Here is a 16454-nt window from a genome sequence, read left to right as displayed (position 1 = left end):
CTGCCCCTCTAAGCAGGAGTTAGTCCATTGGAGTAGAGGGTCTTTGGTGTGGTGATGATCTAAGACAATCATACAAAAGTGTGGCCTGTAAGCAGTTAAAGGGCGACTGTCAATTTGCCAAGTTCAAATGATACTTCACAGCTGCAGAACTCAAAGTGGGAATTCTCCAGTAGCCACTACACATGGATCTCACTGCTTTAAACAAAGCAACGCCTGGGGTGTGCCAGTGCAAAATGCAAGCTCTGAATAAAATAAACCCAGTACCATTCAACAACACCCTCTTTATTCAAAAATAGATATCTGAGACATTTCAGAATATACTGCTGCCAAAATGGCAGCCTATACTTCTAAATGAATTCCTAGATCAGTTCATATACAGATTTAAGCTTTTTTTTTTCCCTCTTTTTTTTTTTTTTTTTTTTTTTTAAAAGAGACACTTTGGGGAAACTGTTTGATGAAGTTGCACCCAGTTCACCAGGCATCCTTTGCCCCCCCCTCCCCCCCCCGTAAATAAAAACCACAAGACTATTTAAATTAAGGAAAATAAAGTAAAACACACATTTTTTTGAAAAATCAAAGCATTTCAATTTAAAAAACAAACATACAACTTTCTCACACAAAATCCGCCCAAAATAGCAGTTTGAGATGCCAACACTCATTTGTCGACATAATTTCTATGACAGTTTTGCTTCATTTTTGTCCTGTAATGTTACTGTTTAAATAAAATACAGCCTGGGATTAACTAAACTGAGCTGGGGCACAACAGAATTGCATCTTTTGGTTTGTGTTTAAGAGTTTGGGGTTTTCTTTTGTTTTGTTTTTTTTGGCAAAAGCAGAGAGTGTAGAACACTTTAGGGTCCAAACATTTAGCTAAAGGGCTCTCCAATCATATCAATTCATGGAAGAATGTAGTTCTGCCCCCAGGAATTCTCCTCTACAACAAGGGGAAAACAGATTCCACAGGTGGGCAGTAAGGAGGCAAGAATAAAAGGGCCAAAATGAAGTGCAGGAACTTTTCACAAACTAAAGGACCAGACATGCTAGTTTATTCGGTTTCACTGAATGCTGAATTAGCCATTATATTCCCTGTAAAATAAGTTAATGAGCACACAGAACAAGCTTCATATTTCTATAGGTTTCCTCTCATGTCTTTGAAAAGAGCAGCTTAAGACCACAGTGAGGCACCAACAAAGCACATCACTCTGCCTTACTGGTTTCAGCCTTTGTAATACAGAACCTATATTATCTAATCAAGTGTTTCCAGCAGCTTGTGAAGTCTTAGGCCTTGTCTACAATGGCACTTTACAGTGCTGCAACGCTCTCGCTCAGGGGTGTGAAAAAACACCCCCCCCCGAGCGCTGCAAGTTTCAGCGCTTTAAAGTGGAAGTGTAGACCGTGCCCCAGCGCTGGGAGTTACTCCACTTGTGGAGGTGGGTTTTTTATAGCGCTTGGACAGACAGTGCACCAGCACTGGTGCCACGACTACACAGCCAGGTTAAAGCACTGCCGCATTGCTAGTGAAGACGTGCCCTTAGCAAGAAGTGTTTACATTAAAACAAAAAATTGCCAGATTGGAATGGTTTGCAATGAGCAGGCAGGCCTGCTTGCTAAAACTAATACACAAAAATTTAAACCTAACTACATCCATGGTAGTTATACCATTAGCTAGCACGATCATGGAATTAGAATTAGTATTTTTTAAATTCGTTTTTCGATTTTTACTGGGAAAAATCGACAATGTGCGATACGAAATTACATACATCCTCCCAATATATACATGCACATGTATATTGATGTATGGCATACATATACATACAGGTCTGTATATGTTGATACGTTGTATAAATAAAATATTTATACCACATTTAACTTCAGTCCATCAAATAAAATTCACTTATTTAACCTAAGGAGACAAAATTCATAGAACAAAATTTTCAATATAGCCATTCTCAAGGTCACAAAGCAAGTTACAGTACCTATCTGAGATATCACTAGCTTTATTCCACCACTCCAACCTCTTGGCTAGTTAAATGTCTGTAGCATTTACATTTATATAATACAGAGGGAAAATGTGGTATAAATATAATACAAGGGAGTCGGAATAAAATTCACTTCTATTCATGTCTAGTAACCAGTTCTGCATTGCTCAGCTGAGTGTAAGTTATGAAGTTATCCCTAATTCACAACAACAAGCTGTTCATTTCTATTGCCCATAGCGCGAGTCTCAAAGTATATACATATGCACCACACCAGATAGGAACCATCTGAGGTCATTCCTACAACAGTAACAGCAACTATAGATTTAACAAAAGGTTAACTGTACTGTTGCTCTATGGACATGTCCCCCTGATCCCAGTATGGTACAGTACACACATGCATACACCCCCATAAAGCACGCTAGCCACTCTACTGCTTATAGATTTGAACGTCAGAAACCCAACTAACACAGACAAAACAGATTCAGAAATAATCAGACGCTTTGAGAGAGAAAAACACAACATTTCTTTGAAAAAACTTTCAAGGTATATGTACATGATTCTTATGACTTCTGTGGGAGTAACAAGTGCTAAGAGCAAACAGAAACTAATCTGAGTAGAGAAAAGGTGAGAAAAGTTTCTTTTCAAAATATATATGGACTCTATACACACTCCCTTCAGAACATGGACATACATACTCTCCATCTTCCCCTCAACGTGAGACACTGTACACAGAGAGCACGCATGTGCAGCTGGTAAGTTGAAAGTAGGGTCTGTATGTTCATTCCTATGGTAGATCATTGGAAGACTGGATTTCCAGTCAACATGAGAGTTTTCTTATTTCTGCTGGTACTAAGGGGAAGTAGTAAATGCGGGCACCATTAGTTCTAGTCAGTTGAAAACAGATCTCCAGCAGATGGCAACGGTGCCAGGCCTCCTGTTACATTGGGCAGCAGCGACAGATCTGGAAGGCTCTGGATGTGAGATTTCAACTCCTTGCGGACCTGGGTTACCCGAGCAAGCTTCTGTTTATACTCCTGAGGGGAAGAGATAAGGGAATAAGATTAGAAACAGATTTTTACACGTGATCAGTGGGTACTGAGAGAGTTTTCTAGGACCTGTTTCCTGGAGAAGACTGATTGCTAACTCTGAGAACAATAATTACAGTGTTGTTGTAACCTAGAATATTAGGAAGACAAGGTTGGTGAGGTAATCACTAGATTTATGGGTTATTACAAAAATCTGTAACTGATTAACCCCCTTTTTGTCCTATGACTGCAGAGGTGTTAACAGGCCACTCTACCTTGAATACCTGCTAGCTACTTATGCTAAACAATCTGTTCCACCTTGTATTTAGCTGTGATGCTCAGAGTACTTTTCCCAGACCCAAAGAGCTGTGTGTGGCTCAAAAGCTGGTCTCTCTCACCAACAGAAGTTGGTCCGATAATGGATATTACCTCACCCACCTGGTCTCAACAATAATTACAGACAGTCTCGTAGCTCCCCATCACCTGGGTCCACGTTCACAGCACGTGACTGACAGGAATGCCACAAGCTTTAGCATTCCAGAGCCATTAATTCTCCTCCTCCTGTTGAGGTGGGGTAGAGTCCCCTAGTGCCTCTGTCAATTATGTCACAGAGTTAGAGCTTAAGGCCAGAAGAGACCATTATATCTTCTAGTCTGACCTCCTGCATATCAGAGGCCATCCCCAGCACACAGCACCCTAAACCCAACCACCGAAATGAGACCCACAGGAGACTAGCCTATTGCGTGTCACAGGCAGAGAACGGGAGAAACGGAGGCGAACCAGTGCTCGAGGCCCTGCAATGGCAGGGAAATTATTTCTCACTGGCAACTAGTAGGGCTCATCAGTTACTACACATGTCACTACAGGGGACACTTTCTTCAAACGTCATCTAAAAAGGTCAAACTGAGAATCTGGATTTCCCTTCAGATTGTTATTGTTATCCTTTCCCCACCTTCAGTCAAACACAGACAGACCCATGTTGGTTTTGTGGCTTACACGGGGCTCAAGGCCTTTGCCTCCTATACTGACACAAGAGTTCCTGCTCCATCTGGACTCATATGTGCGTTTGCCATCTTTCTGGGAGACAGACGCAGCACAGGGGTTTGGCCACACGTGGAGTGCCATCACGGAGTCACAGACCCCCTAGGCCTGTGGCTGTTATTACTGGTAAGAGGGGTAATAAGCTCCCAAATAGAAATTATGGCTCTGAAATTTTACCATCTCCTGCATGATTTTTATGTTGAAGTCTGGTCCAGTTACCTTTTTAACATGCTGTAGTATGATGGTAGGTTTACAGAAAGCATGTCCCTCCTCAGGTACAACTGAAGGGATTGAAATTAACAACTAGTTAATTTGCTGAAGGTCAATAGAGTGTCCTCCTAGAGAAAAATGAGATCAATCCCTACAAAGCATATATGTATGCGAGAGGCAAGCCCGTCACTTCCCAGCACACAGTACTACAATAGTCTTTACTCCACATACATTTGAAGAATGACATTATGAACAATCTATGTAGATACTCCCTTGTGGAACTATAAAAGTAGCCAAGGATAAAGATAAATCATTACTATTAGCCAGTCAATTTGTGTTATTAGCACTTATCCATAACATATTAGACAACCGATTATTAACCGTAACAGCTGTAGCATTATATTGGCGCATTAGCAGTGACTCAGAATTATGCACATAATCACTAAATGTGAGTGAAAAATCAGAGGGTCAGAGACTGAAACCACCAACATAGTCTCTGCTAACTTCAGAAATGTGCAACAGCAACAGAAGAAAGGCAGTATGTAGAAGGAAGAGATACTGCAGAAAGAACTCCTTCCAAGAGCTAGGCAGCCAGGACTGTTCATAAGTGAATATTTTAGAGTTCCAGGGAAGTCACCCCTGAATTCCACAGCCTGAAGATGACCTGAAATAAGGCTGATTCTTCATTGCGGGAAGCCGGGAGGGGAGGGGAGAAAGGGGGTTGATCAGAAGCCCAAAAGCCCAGGAAACCAACTATCATCATGCATCACATTATCCTGTCTAGTAATGACTTTTAGAGACTGTCAAAAGCAGATTAACACATTCACACCCAAATACAAGTCAACTATCCAATTCAAAAGCTCAGTTAAGTTTTAACACATTAACTTTGTAACACGATTCCCGTCAGAGCACTTTGCCTACATACAATAGGTTAATAGCATTAAGATGTAATAGTCCAGTATAATAAATGTTAAACCATTACATTGAGCTCCATCCCCATATAATGTCGTAATTTTAAACAGTATTCAAGTGTCTCTCTACCCAATTGCTTATCCTGTATTTTTCAAGTCATCTCTGAAATGTGATATAAATCTATGAGAAACAATGTGACAGTTAAAAAAACCTCAGAGTGCTGAACAGGTTTCCATATAGTCAATTGCAATACTAATTTACTTCTGATTTCTTGTTTAATTAGTAGTAAGAGAAGAACAGTTTACTATGGAATCCTCTCTTTGAAGAACAAAGAAAAACTGGGCCTTTAATAGTGAATCAGCCTTCTGAAGAGTTTACAACTTTAATTTGAATCCAATTCCCCATTTAGTCCTTACAATGATGGAAATTCTCCCCACCTTCCCCAAATCTCAAAGCAAAGCAAAATATTCCCCACTGATCATGAATGATGAGTTTACATTATTATCGGTTTATTGCTTTGTACTGGAATAGTGAGAACAGAACTGACTGCAATAATGCAAAATATCCCTACACTTGAAGTGGGTGTATGGATGTCCACTGTAAATTTCCAGTAGACACACAAATATGGATTTCCTTTAACATCCTATTCCATATCTATGCGGATTCACCAGGCTAAGGCAGTAACAGATCATTACATCATAAACATCTACGTGTACACACACACACACAGAGGATGGAATTCAAATGAGGCTCTGGTGGCTTCATTAACTGTTAGTGTGCTGCTTAAGACGCTACGGAATGGCAGAGGCTCAGGAGGAAATGCACTCTTCAATTTACGGGGGTGGAGGAGTTGGTGAGAGGCAAAGGACAGAAATAAGAATGCGTCCAACATCCCCAACTGTTAGTTTTTGAGAAACGCTTCTGCAATCCCAGGACTCCTTAGGCCATCCAGATGTACTGGTGAACACCAACGACCTTTCAGTTACCTCCTGAGCTACTTCTCTCTCTAAGGGTATGTCCAAACAGCCCACAGAAGTGACCGCTCCTGCCCAGGTCAAAAGATCCGGGCTAGCGGGGTTCACGCTAGAACTCTAAAAAATAGCTTTGAAGACGGTGCTTTGGAGTTGTGGCTCAGGCTCTGAAGCCCACCCTTCTCCCTAGGCTTCAGAGCCCAAACTGCAACTTCAAAGTCCTGTCTACACAGACATCTCTGATTAGCGGGGCTCGCACTCTACAGGCTATCGATTCGGACTGGGAGGCTCACTGCTGCTGGTGTGTGCATAGTCTAAGTGCACATTCATGTGAAAACAAGAGCAGTTCACAGGGAAAACAAGAGACCCTGCAAGAGTGCCAAGTGGGAAGGGCGCTGAAGGACATTAGAACCATGGCCTAGGAGTCCACATGGGATCATAAGCAGACAAGGAAGCTGAGAAATTGATCCACTGAAGACCCTGTACTAGGCCAGCATGTGAGCAGCTACTGCATGCCAAGGCTGTTAGAAAGAGCAGAGAGACTGGGGAGGAAGGAGGGTGAAAAGAAGTGGACAATGTGGGGAAGAGACTTCATATGGGGAAAACGAGACAAGAGAGCGGGAGGACGGACGGACACTGAATGCGTAACAGTGGAAGAGAAAAAATGCAAACATGGTATGAAGTTAAAGGCATAAAAAAAACAAGAGATGGGACCAAAAATTGAAATAGAGGCAATAAAAGTTCCCTAAGGATAGATTCATCAATATATTCATGGTTCTAGATGTTATTGCATTTCTCTGGTAGAATATGGGAACCAACACAGGAGAAAGGGAGACTGTAGGGCAACCAAAGCAGTTCTCCTCCCTTCTCTCCCTTAAGTGTCAGCAATTACAATCCCAAAAGAAATGCCAAGGCTTACTGTAGGTTTACTCCTGGGGGAATTCTGCACCAAAAAAATTAAAAATTCTGCACAATATTTTAAAATTATGCAAATTGTGTCAAAACAACACTATATAATCATGCCAATTTCAATTATTTTGGTAACTTATTTCAAAATACCTGTCAGCAAGTATTTCTGTAATAATACAAACAAAAATTCCCCCAGGAGTAGAGTATATGACAACCCAGTTCCTGTTTCTATGCCCAGGGCCCTGCTGGTGGGTCAGACACTCACACCTGCTGTACCCCGCCACCCTCTTCCCCTTAGAGTCCAGCCACAGCGTCCCACAGCCCTGACACTCACATCCCCTACCCCACAGAGACCAGGGATACAGAGTGAGACACAGCCTGAAGCTGGGGGCCAGGCTTGCACCGAGTTTCTTACGTGCCTCCACCTCCTTCCTTCAGGCGTGCTGGGAACTCTCCAATTCCCTCCCTCCTCACCTCCCCCCCCCTCCCCCCCAAGCCTTATCTTCTATTTGTGAGCTGGGCTCTATTGGGTCCAGTGGCCCCTCGTGTCAGCCAACATCTCTGCAGCCCATTTCTGTAGGGGGGGGGAAAGGAAATTCTGTGTGCACAACATTAATTTCTGCAAAATTCTGCATTGCGCAGTGGTGCAGAATCCCCCCAGAAGTATATGTTGTACCATCCACCCAGAGTTATGGCAAATTGAGTGCTCTGCTTAAGCATGACAAGTTAATCGTTAACATGCAGTAAAAAGAGGGCAGAGCATGAGTGCTCATGTACCTAGAATACAGACAGCAAAGGGGCTTATTGAATTGTATCTGCTCACAGATAGGAGGTGGATACTGCTGCATCTACAGATAGCTTTCTGCAAAGTAGCTGCAGTCTGAAAGTTGTTGCACATGAATCTGCCAGACAATGATATATCCAAGCTAGAAAAGGAGGGAGGAAAAGGCTGCACTCTCTCAAGAATGCTGACGTCCACCAACACAGACAGGGGAGGGCAACAAGAAAGCTTGCTACACTCTCTCTCTCAACAGGCAGGAGAGAAATAAAAAAGGGCAAGCGACTAGTAAAACCAAACAGTATGATTATCCAGAGGGGTGGCAAATTCCATGTGAAGACCAAGGGATGAAGTTAACTACTCTTAAGAAATGAAGAGGTGCTTGCAAGATAGAACTAAATCCAAACTTGCAAACTGTTTCTGCCTAGTTGGGAAGAGCAGAGCCCCTCCCCGATCTTTCAGATGCAGGACTAAGCAGGAGGGAACAGGAAGAGCATGCCTTAATATTAATGAAAGAAAGAAAAATGTTTTTATTCCAATTAACTGAAAAACCAAAACAATCTCATTCCTCCCGTCCCAGAAAGATTCTCAGGCCTGTAAATCTTTGGAATGCCTCACTCAGTCAAATCTTATGAGAACATACCCACAAAAATGTTTGCAAAATGTGCTGTTAATGTGGAAGTATGTGCATCTGTCCTGAATGTTGGTGCTGCAGACAAGTATGCACATTGAGATAGAGTTTCTTCTAAGGGCTGATATGGCTATTTGTTCCCAAATATATGGTGCACAGCTTCAAACAAACTTAACTACATGATGGGGAACATTATTCTTAAGTTTATCCTTATTTGTAGGTGTGCACTATTTTGAGATATCCCTCCAGCACTCAGTCACATGGGGCAAGTGTTCCTATCTGAAAAGTAACTGGATTTTGAACACGTATCAATGGCAAAATAATTCAGGTCATCCCAACCACATCTGTACATTCCTTAGAACATTCTTTGTCTGGGGGCTAAAGGGAGTGATCTACCCCAAACCAATAGAGACAACTGGTCCTACCCTAAAGAGCTTAGAAAGAGGGCTCAGAAAAAGATCACAGCCATGAGAAAGACGCTGCACCACAGCAGGTTGAGAAAGAGACCCAGGTATCTGAACGCTTTGCTAGATGATTGAAAGCAAAAGAAGGACTTTCAGGATGCCAGGCAGAACACTGTGCTGTAGATCAAATCCCCCCAGTTAAAGAGCTACCACCCAATTTGGTTGCTGATTGCACTACAGATACTGTATTACCTACATTCTACTCAACAGCCACGGTCTGCTCTGGTGCCAAGGAGACAGTGTGCTGATGCAGAAAATGGCAACAAGGGAGAAGAAAGATTGGAAACCACTGTTGGAGCAGGAACAGCTGGCAGAGTTGAAGCTGAAGCTGAAGCAACTGACAGGCACAACAAAAGAACAGACCACTCCAGCCCAGAAGCTATGGTCTCAAGAGAGTATGTAAATACTTCACTGATTAATCCTTCAAGGCAAGGATGGTGCTCAGTCAGGGCAGGGTGAACCCTTTAAGCCTAGTTAAAAGAGCCCTCAGTGTAGGTCTACATTGCAGGTGGGAACATGCCTCTGAGCACAGAGAGATGCTAGCTCTGCTCGAGCTAGTACACTACAAATAGCAGGGTGAATGTTGCAGCAAGGGCAGCGGCTCTGGCTAGCCACCCAAGTTCAGACAGAGGGAGTTGCACAGGCTTGCACTGCAACACCCACACTGCTATTTTTAGCACACTGCCTTGAGAAGAGGTAGCATGAGTCCGTTTACCCAGGATGGGAGGCATGTTCCCAGCTGCAGTGTAAACATACCCTTAATGTCTAACCCTAAGCACAATACCCCTCTACCCCGACAGAACGCTGTCCTCGGGAGCCAAAAAAATCTTACTGTGTTATAGGTGAAACTTATTTCAAACTTGCTTTGATCCACCAGAGTGCGCAGCCCGGCCCCACCCCGCCCCCCTGGAGCGCTGCTTTGCCGCATTATATCCCAATTCATGTTATATTGGGTCGCATTATATCAGGGTAGAGGTGTATTAAAGTTAAGATCTCCTGTCCTTTTAAGGTTCTCTGTGGCTAGCTTCAGGAGCCTACATTGCCTGCTTCAGTCAGTGACTGGAGTGCTCAGTCCTACTTCAAACAGGACATCATGTAGGAGAACGTCACTCCAAGTCCCATTAGGCGTGGACTGCCGGGCACAGTGTGTGTGTGTGTGTGTGTGTGTGTGTGTGTGTGTGTGTGTGTGTGTGTGTGTGTGTGTGTGTGTGTGTGTGTGTGTGTGTGTGTGTGTGTGTATTGACAGACCTCTGAACCCGGTCCTTGGCAATACGGGGTCATTGACAAGCCTTAAAAATAAAATCTATTCGTCATTGTTTTTAACTTCAGATAAAATGTCCAAACTGCACTTGAAAAAAGTTAGATAAACAAAAAAGAAAATGTTCCATTTGGAGAGACACCAGAGATTCAGAGACCTCAACGTGCAGAAGAGAAAGAGGAGCAGAAGAGGGACTGTTTTCTCCATTCAGAGATGAGCATGAGCAGTGGCACACAAACCCTCCTAAGGAGAGCGGTGTTAGCTATTCCAAATTCAACCGCACAGGCAACCCGCCGTGGAGAAAGCAGACTGTGAAGAACTTCAAAAAGATCTCACAAAACTAAGTGATTGGGCAATAAAATGGCAAATCAAATTTAATGTGGATAAATGTAAAGTAATGCACATTGGAAAAAATAACCCCAACTATACATACAACATGATAGGGGCTAATTTAGCTACAACTAATCAGGAAAAAGATCTTGGAATCATCGTGGATAGTTCTCTGAAGACGTCCATACAGAGTGCAGAGGCAGTCAAAAAAGCAAACAGGATGTTAAGAATCATTAAAAAGGGGATAGAGAATAAGATGGAGAATATATTATTGCCTTATATAAATCCATGGTACGCCCACATCTCTAATACTGCGTACAGATGTGGTCTCCTCACCTCAAAAAAGATATACTGGCACTAGAAAAGGTTCAGAGAAGGGCAACTAAAATGATTAGGGGTTTGGAACGGGTTCCATATGAGGAGAGATTAAAGAGACTAGGACTTTTTAGCTTGGAAAAGAGGAGACTAAGGGGGGATATGATAGAGGTATATAAAATTATAAGTGATGTGGAGAAAGCAGATAACTTTTCCTTATTTACTTATTCCCATAAGAACTAGGGGCCACCAAATGAAATTAATGGGCAGCAGGTTTAAAACAAATAAAAGGAAGTTCTTCTTCACACAGCGCACAGTCAACTTGTGGAACTCCTTGCCTGAGGAGGTTGTGAAGGCTAGGACTATAACAGGGTTTAAAAGAGAACTGGATAAATTAATTGAGGTTAAGTCCATTAATGGCTATTAGCCAGAATGGGTAAGGAATGGTGTCCCTAGCCTCTGTTTGTCAGAGGGTGGAGATGGATGGCAGGAGAGAGATCACTTGATCATTACCTGTTAAGTTCACTTCCTTTGGGACACCTGGCATTGGACGATGTTGGTAGACAGGATACTGGGCTGGATGGACCTTTGGTCTAACCCAGTCTGGCCGTTCTTATGTTTCTATGAAATGTGCCTAAAAGAAACTGCTGCCTTCTATGGTCCTGGTCTGCACTCTGTGCACTCAGCTGACTGCCATGGTGCATAGGAGGGGTTCATTAAGACTGACAGCATTTGGATGTTATTTGCCTTTTATGGTCAGAGTAATGAGAACTGACTCAATATTTGCTGTAGCTAGGCCTTGAGGATGATGTTGGAAAAAACTGGCACTGTGCATCGTGAGTGCCCTTCCTAATCTATGTTCACTTTCAGAATAAAAGTTAAAATTCTAACTCCTCTGTGGCAAAACAACTCCAGAATCAAAACTTAACACCATTAAACAGTGTGATCTGACAGGAAAGTACACTTACGAGAAAATGTTTGACCACTAAACTGACAAGACAGGAAATTCAGAGTGAAAGCTATTCCTGATCTTAACTCATTCTTTGTGCTATAGCATAGGAAATTGCAAACTTTTTCATAGCTTGAACTTCATTTTAGTATAGAGATTACACTGGCAACTTCTGACCCAATTTATAGTTATATAAGATCCCTGTATGCAATTACAACAGTTGCTTAGCTGTTACCACTAAAGAAAGATCTTGAAGTCATTGTGGATAGTTCCCTGAAAACATCCATTCAATGTGCAGCGGCAGTCAAAAAAAGCGAACAGAATGTTGGGAATCATTAAGAAAGGGATAGATCATAAGAGAAAATATCATTGCCTCTATATAAATCCATGGTATGCCCACATCTTGAATACTGCGTGCAGATGTGGTTGCCCCATCTCGAAAAAGAGATAATGGAATTGGAAAAGGTTCAGAAAAGGGCAACAAAAATTAGTGATATGGAACGGCTGTCATATGAGGAGAGATTAATAAGACTGGGAATTTTCAGCTTGGAAAAGAGATGACTAAAGGGGGATATAGAGGTCTATAAAGTCATGACTAAAGTGTTATTTACTCCTCCTCATAACAAGAACTAGGGGCCACCAAATGAAATAGGCAGCAGATTTAAAACAAACAAAAGAAAGTATATCTTCACACAACACAGTCAACCTGTGGAAATCTTTGCCAGAGGACATTGTGAAGGTCAAGACGATAACGGGGTTCAAAAGAGAATTAGATACATTCATGGAGGACAGGTCCATCAATGGCTATTAGCCGGGATGGACAGGGATGGTGCCCCATGCCTCTGTTTGCCAGAAGCTGGGAATGGATCACATGATGCTTTCCTGTTCTGTTCATTCCCTCTGGGGCGCCTGGCATTGGCCACTGTCAGAAGACAGGATACTGGGCTAGATAGACCTTTGGTCTGACCCAGAATGGCCGTTCTTACGCTTACACTACAAAGTGTGTTTATTTTAGCTTTAACATAATTTAGTAGGTGAATTGGAGGAGCTAAATCTCCCCAGATACTCATTTCAAGCACCTCAGTTGTAGCAGGTGATATGTACAAACACCCTTTGCTTGACATTGTTGATTAAAAGGATACATCTTCCATCACTATGCATAATATAAGGTGGAAAGTTTCAGCATTAAAGAGAGATCTGCAGGTTTAAATGGCACTGACCCTTCAGTTTGTGTTGAATGCCTGAAATAAGAGGGATAATTTAAAAAAAAAAAAAAGTTCTAACATTCCCCCCTCCTACCACCAATTTGTTTAGCTCCTCCAAAGTCACACTAGACAGCCCAGAATTCAATGTTCTGCAACATCACTGCTCCCACTAACCCACACCAGGATTAATTCTCTCTTAAAATAAACCTTTGAAAGACCCTTTTTAAGTTGCCCTGTTGTGCGTAACTTAACTAGGCTTTCATGTGCAGGAAATCAGAATAGCGGGTAATTTTTATCTACATTATGTGTGCTACAGTGCAAAAATGAACTAAAGAGTTGCAGTCTGAGCTGTGAATATCATCTATTTTGTTAGTTAAATCAGATCCTTGGAAATTAACATTTTTATTACTGTATAAAGGAAGGTAGAAGGCCTCACTCAGAATTTTTAAAACATGCACCACTGGCTTAAGAGTAATTATTTGAAAACTGCTAAAGTTGTATAAATAGCCTAATATTCAGAGTTTAAATAGTTTGGCCTAAGCTTGTTATGCTTCCATTTTAACAGGCTGATTAAAATTATGTAAATATGCATCAGGGATACCCAAAATGTGCAGCATTTACAAAGTAGTCCAACCAATCATTCCTTGGCTATTCTAGCTTGCCACTCAAGTTTGTGTTCAACAAGCTTTTAGAAAGTGGCCTCATTAAAATATGTAAGTCACAATGTGACAGTCGCAGAGAGACTGTTCCTACAGAAAGAAGCCAATGTGGAGTTTTGTTGAGAAACAGTTACTGCAACTGATCAATAGCTATTTAAACAGCATATGTTTATTAGCTAAACCCTCCCTTACTGTTTCTACAGCTTTTCAAAGAGACAGAATACACGGAAGTATGTGACCATAGGGTTTCCCGCTAGCAGCCTGTTACTCATCACTAATAGGTACAGCTACTAGCTGGGTAACTAGCTGGACTCAACATTTTTCGCACGGACTCTTACTACTCTTTGTATTACAAAGAACACCTCCTAGAGCTTAATCCTGGCTATTCTGTGCTCAACATCAACCTCTTTCAGGATAACTCCACTGCCACTTAACCAGCTGAGGATCATCCCTTTGGATACAGCATTCACTCCCCTTTGAAATCCAGCCATTTAACTATTCCCTGCTTTTAAAACAGCTGAAGATTTTCCAATGTTGAGGTGTCTGGTATTATCACTGCCTTCCCTTTCCTCTGCCCACAATCCCACCTACCCCCACATCCTTTCAGTTGTCCTGTCTGTAGTTTTTAAAGTTGTATTTACTCCCATTCTGTACAGCACCCCTATTGTTTTATAAACAAGTCATTTCCCCCACACATTGATCAAGAGTGAGCATATCAGCATGCCAAATAAAACTATGAACAGTTAAACAAGGGAGGGGGAACAGTTCCCCACATCAGTTATAACACCCAGGCTACTACACAGCAGACTGCGAGAGCCTGGCTGCATACAAAAGAGACAAGTTAACCTAATAAGGAAATATCTCAACCCCGATAATAAAAAGTTACTTGGTCCCAATAAAGGAGGCCGGCACACGTGTACAAATCAAGCAGGAAAAGAACAAGAAACTAAATATTTAGTGTGCATAATTTATATTTAATTTTCATCCAAACTCAGCTGTGAAGTAGGTGAGAAGTTAGATACACTTAGGGCCTGATCCAGAGACCAACAGAGTAACTTGAAAGACTCCCATTAACTTCAGGGGGCTTCGAATCAAGCCCTAAAAGTTTTCTCCCTTGAAAAGCAGCTCCTCTGGATTTGCTACAAACAAAAAAGTTTAGATGTGACCTTCCCCACCTCGGGGTCCTGCTTCTGATCTCAAGGCTCCAAAAAAAATCACATGGAGCAGAGGGGGCATGCAGACCCAGTATAAAGATGTAAGGAACAGCGCACTCTCAGATACGTTGTGGGTGAGGTCTGACACCAAGTTAACATTTGAATAGATAGGTTATTTTGAGGATTTCTTTAAAAAGGCCATGCAATTTCCTCCCTGCGGAAAGGTAGATAATATAGCAGAGAGGGAATCAGCTTACCCCTGTCAGATTCTGTGCTCTTCAGTGCAAACAGGAGAATTCATCTTAATTATATATATATATATATATATATATATATAAATAAAATACTAAAAACAAAACAACCCCCCCCCCCAAAAAAACACGAAGCAAAGCTGTGTCTCAAGTGGGTTCGCTCACTTCCCATTGTTTTCTGAACAGAACAAGCATCTCTGAATAGATATTCTCTACAGTCTAACCTGGGGAGAACAGACAGAACCAAGGAACCAATTTCCCTTTCTCATTTCACAGCAGCAAGAGAGCAACAAACTTGACTTTGCAAACAAGTTTCTCTCAAAGAAACAACACACCATTCAGAAGCTGAAGGTAATCATAGCTCCTTTCAGAGCTAAAGCTCACATTTGGGAGATCAGGTTTGCCGGCAGATTGTATTTCCTTATTTAAAGAGTGGGAGAGGGAAAAAAACAGCTTCTTCTTTCCCTCACAGCACCAGTCACTTCAATTTACTAAACATGTTGTTGCTGCTTTTGGCAGCATTTCATGCTCCACAAACTACTCCTCTTGCTCACCTTTTAAGGGTGCCAGGTTAAGAAGCTGTCCAGTGTAGCACCATTTACAGCCCTGAACGTATCGTTCCTACACCCTGGGGCATTCCCTGCTCCATGCAGAGATAGATACCAATGCCATATGGAGTCTAAGCCCACACAGTACTATTGGCCCAGAACGTTATTCAATGTGACTTATAGCAGAAATGGGGCACGGTGTTATGTGCAGAGTTCCCCTCCACATGCTAACCACACCTCCTCCAAAGCATAAAGTTCACAACACAAGCACACTTCCAGTCATACATTCACCTTTGTTCAAATATTTTACTGATTTTCATCGCTAGGTGGAAGTGTAGCAATGCATGCATCTCTCTGAAAAAGACAGCAACCTTACATGGAAATAATTTCATGATCTCTAGATAATTTGGGTTTTTTTAATATCACTATTTCACATAACATTTATATTGCAGGAGTGCCTAGAAGTGCTAATCAGGCCGGGGTCCCATTGTGCTGAACACTGTATAAGCAACACATAGTCATGGCTCACGTGTGCTCTATGGCACAACAGACAAATTCCTCTGCAAACATTACCTTGTTGTATTCCCCACCACCTCCAATAGCTCACAGTTGGAAATACTCCCTGATACACAGTTAGTCAATGATTGATTTCTTCACTGCATTCTCCAGACAGCCTAGTTCTATGGCAGCAATTACTAGATTATCTCGGTAGCCCAGCTCAGAGACTTCTTACTTCACTCAACGTGTGCCAGAGACGGAGAGAACTTGTAGTCTGCTTCAGTGGTCCCCTAGGACTCAACTAGTGCTCTATTCACTAGGCAGCCTAGCTATCTGTGCCTATATGCTTCTTGGATGCAAACAGGAC

At 42.1% G+C, this 16454-nt stretch overlaps 1 protein-coding gene across 2 annotated transcripts in view; it reads right to left on the bottom strand.

Moving 5' to 3' along the window:
- Positions 1–261: 261 nt before the first annotated feature.
- RPRD1B (regulation of nuclear pre-mRNA domain containing 1B) overlaps positions 262–16454 on the bottom strand; it is a 47201-nt gene continuing 31008 nt past the window's right edge. For both annotated transcript variants that reach the window (XM_044984611.1, XM_044984612.1), the window contains one exon: positions 262–3013. In XM_044984611.1, the coding sequence (XP_044840546.1) occupies positions 2864–3013 (150 nt within the window). In that variant the 3' untranslated portion in view covers positions 262–2863. The remainder of the gene's footprint in view (positions 3014–16454) is intronic.

Source organism: Mauremys mutica, chromosome 13 (assembly GCF_020497125.1).
Source record: "Mauremys mutica isolate MM-2020 ecotype Southern chromosome 13, ASM2049712v1, whole genome shotgun sequence".
Lineage (NCBI taxonomy): Eukaryota > Metazoa > Chordata > Testudines > Geoemydidae > Mauremys > Mauremys mutica.
Note: the sequence above shows the minus strand (reverse complement) of the source record. Positions and strands in the feature narration are given on the sequence as shown.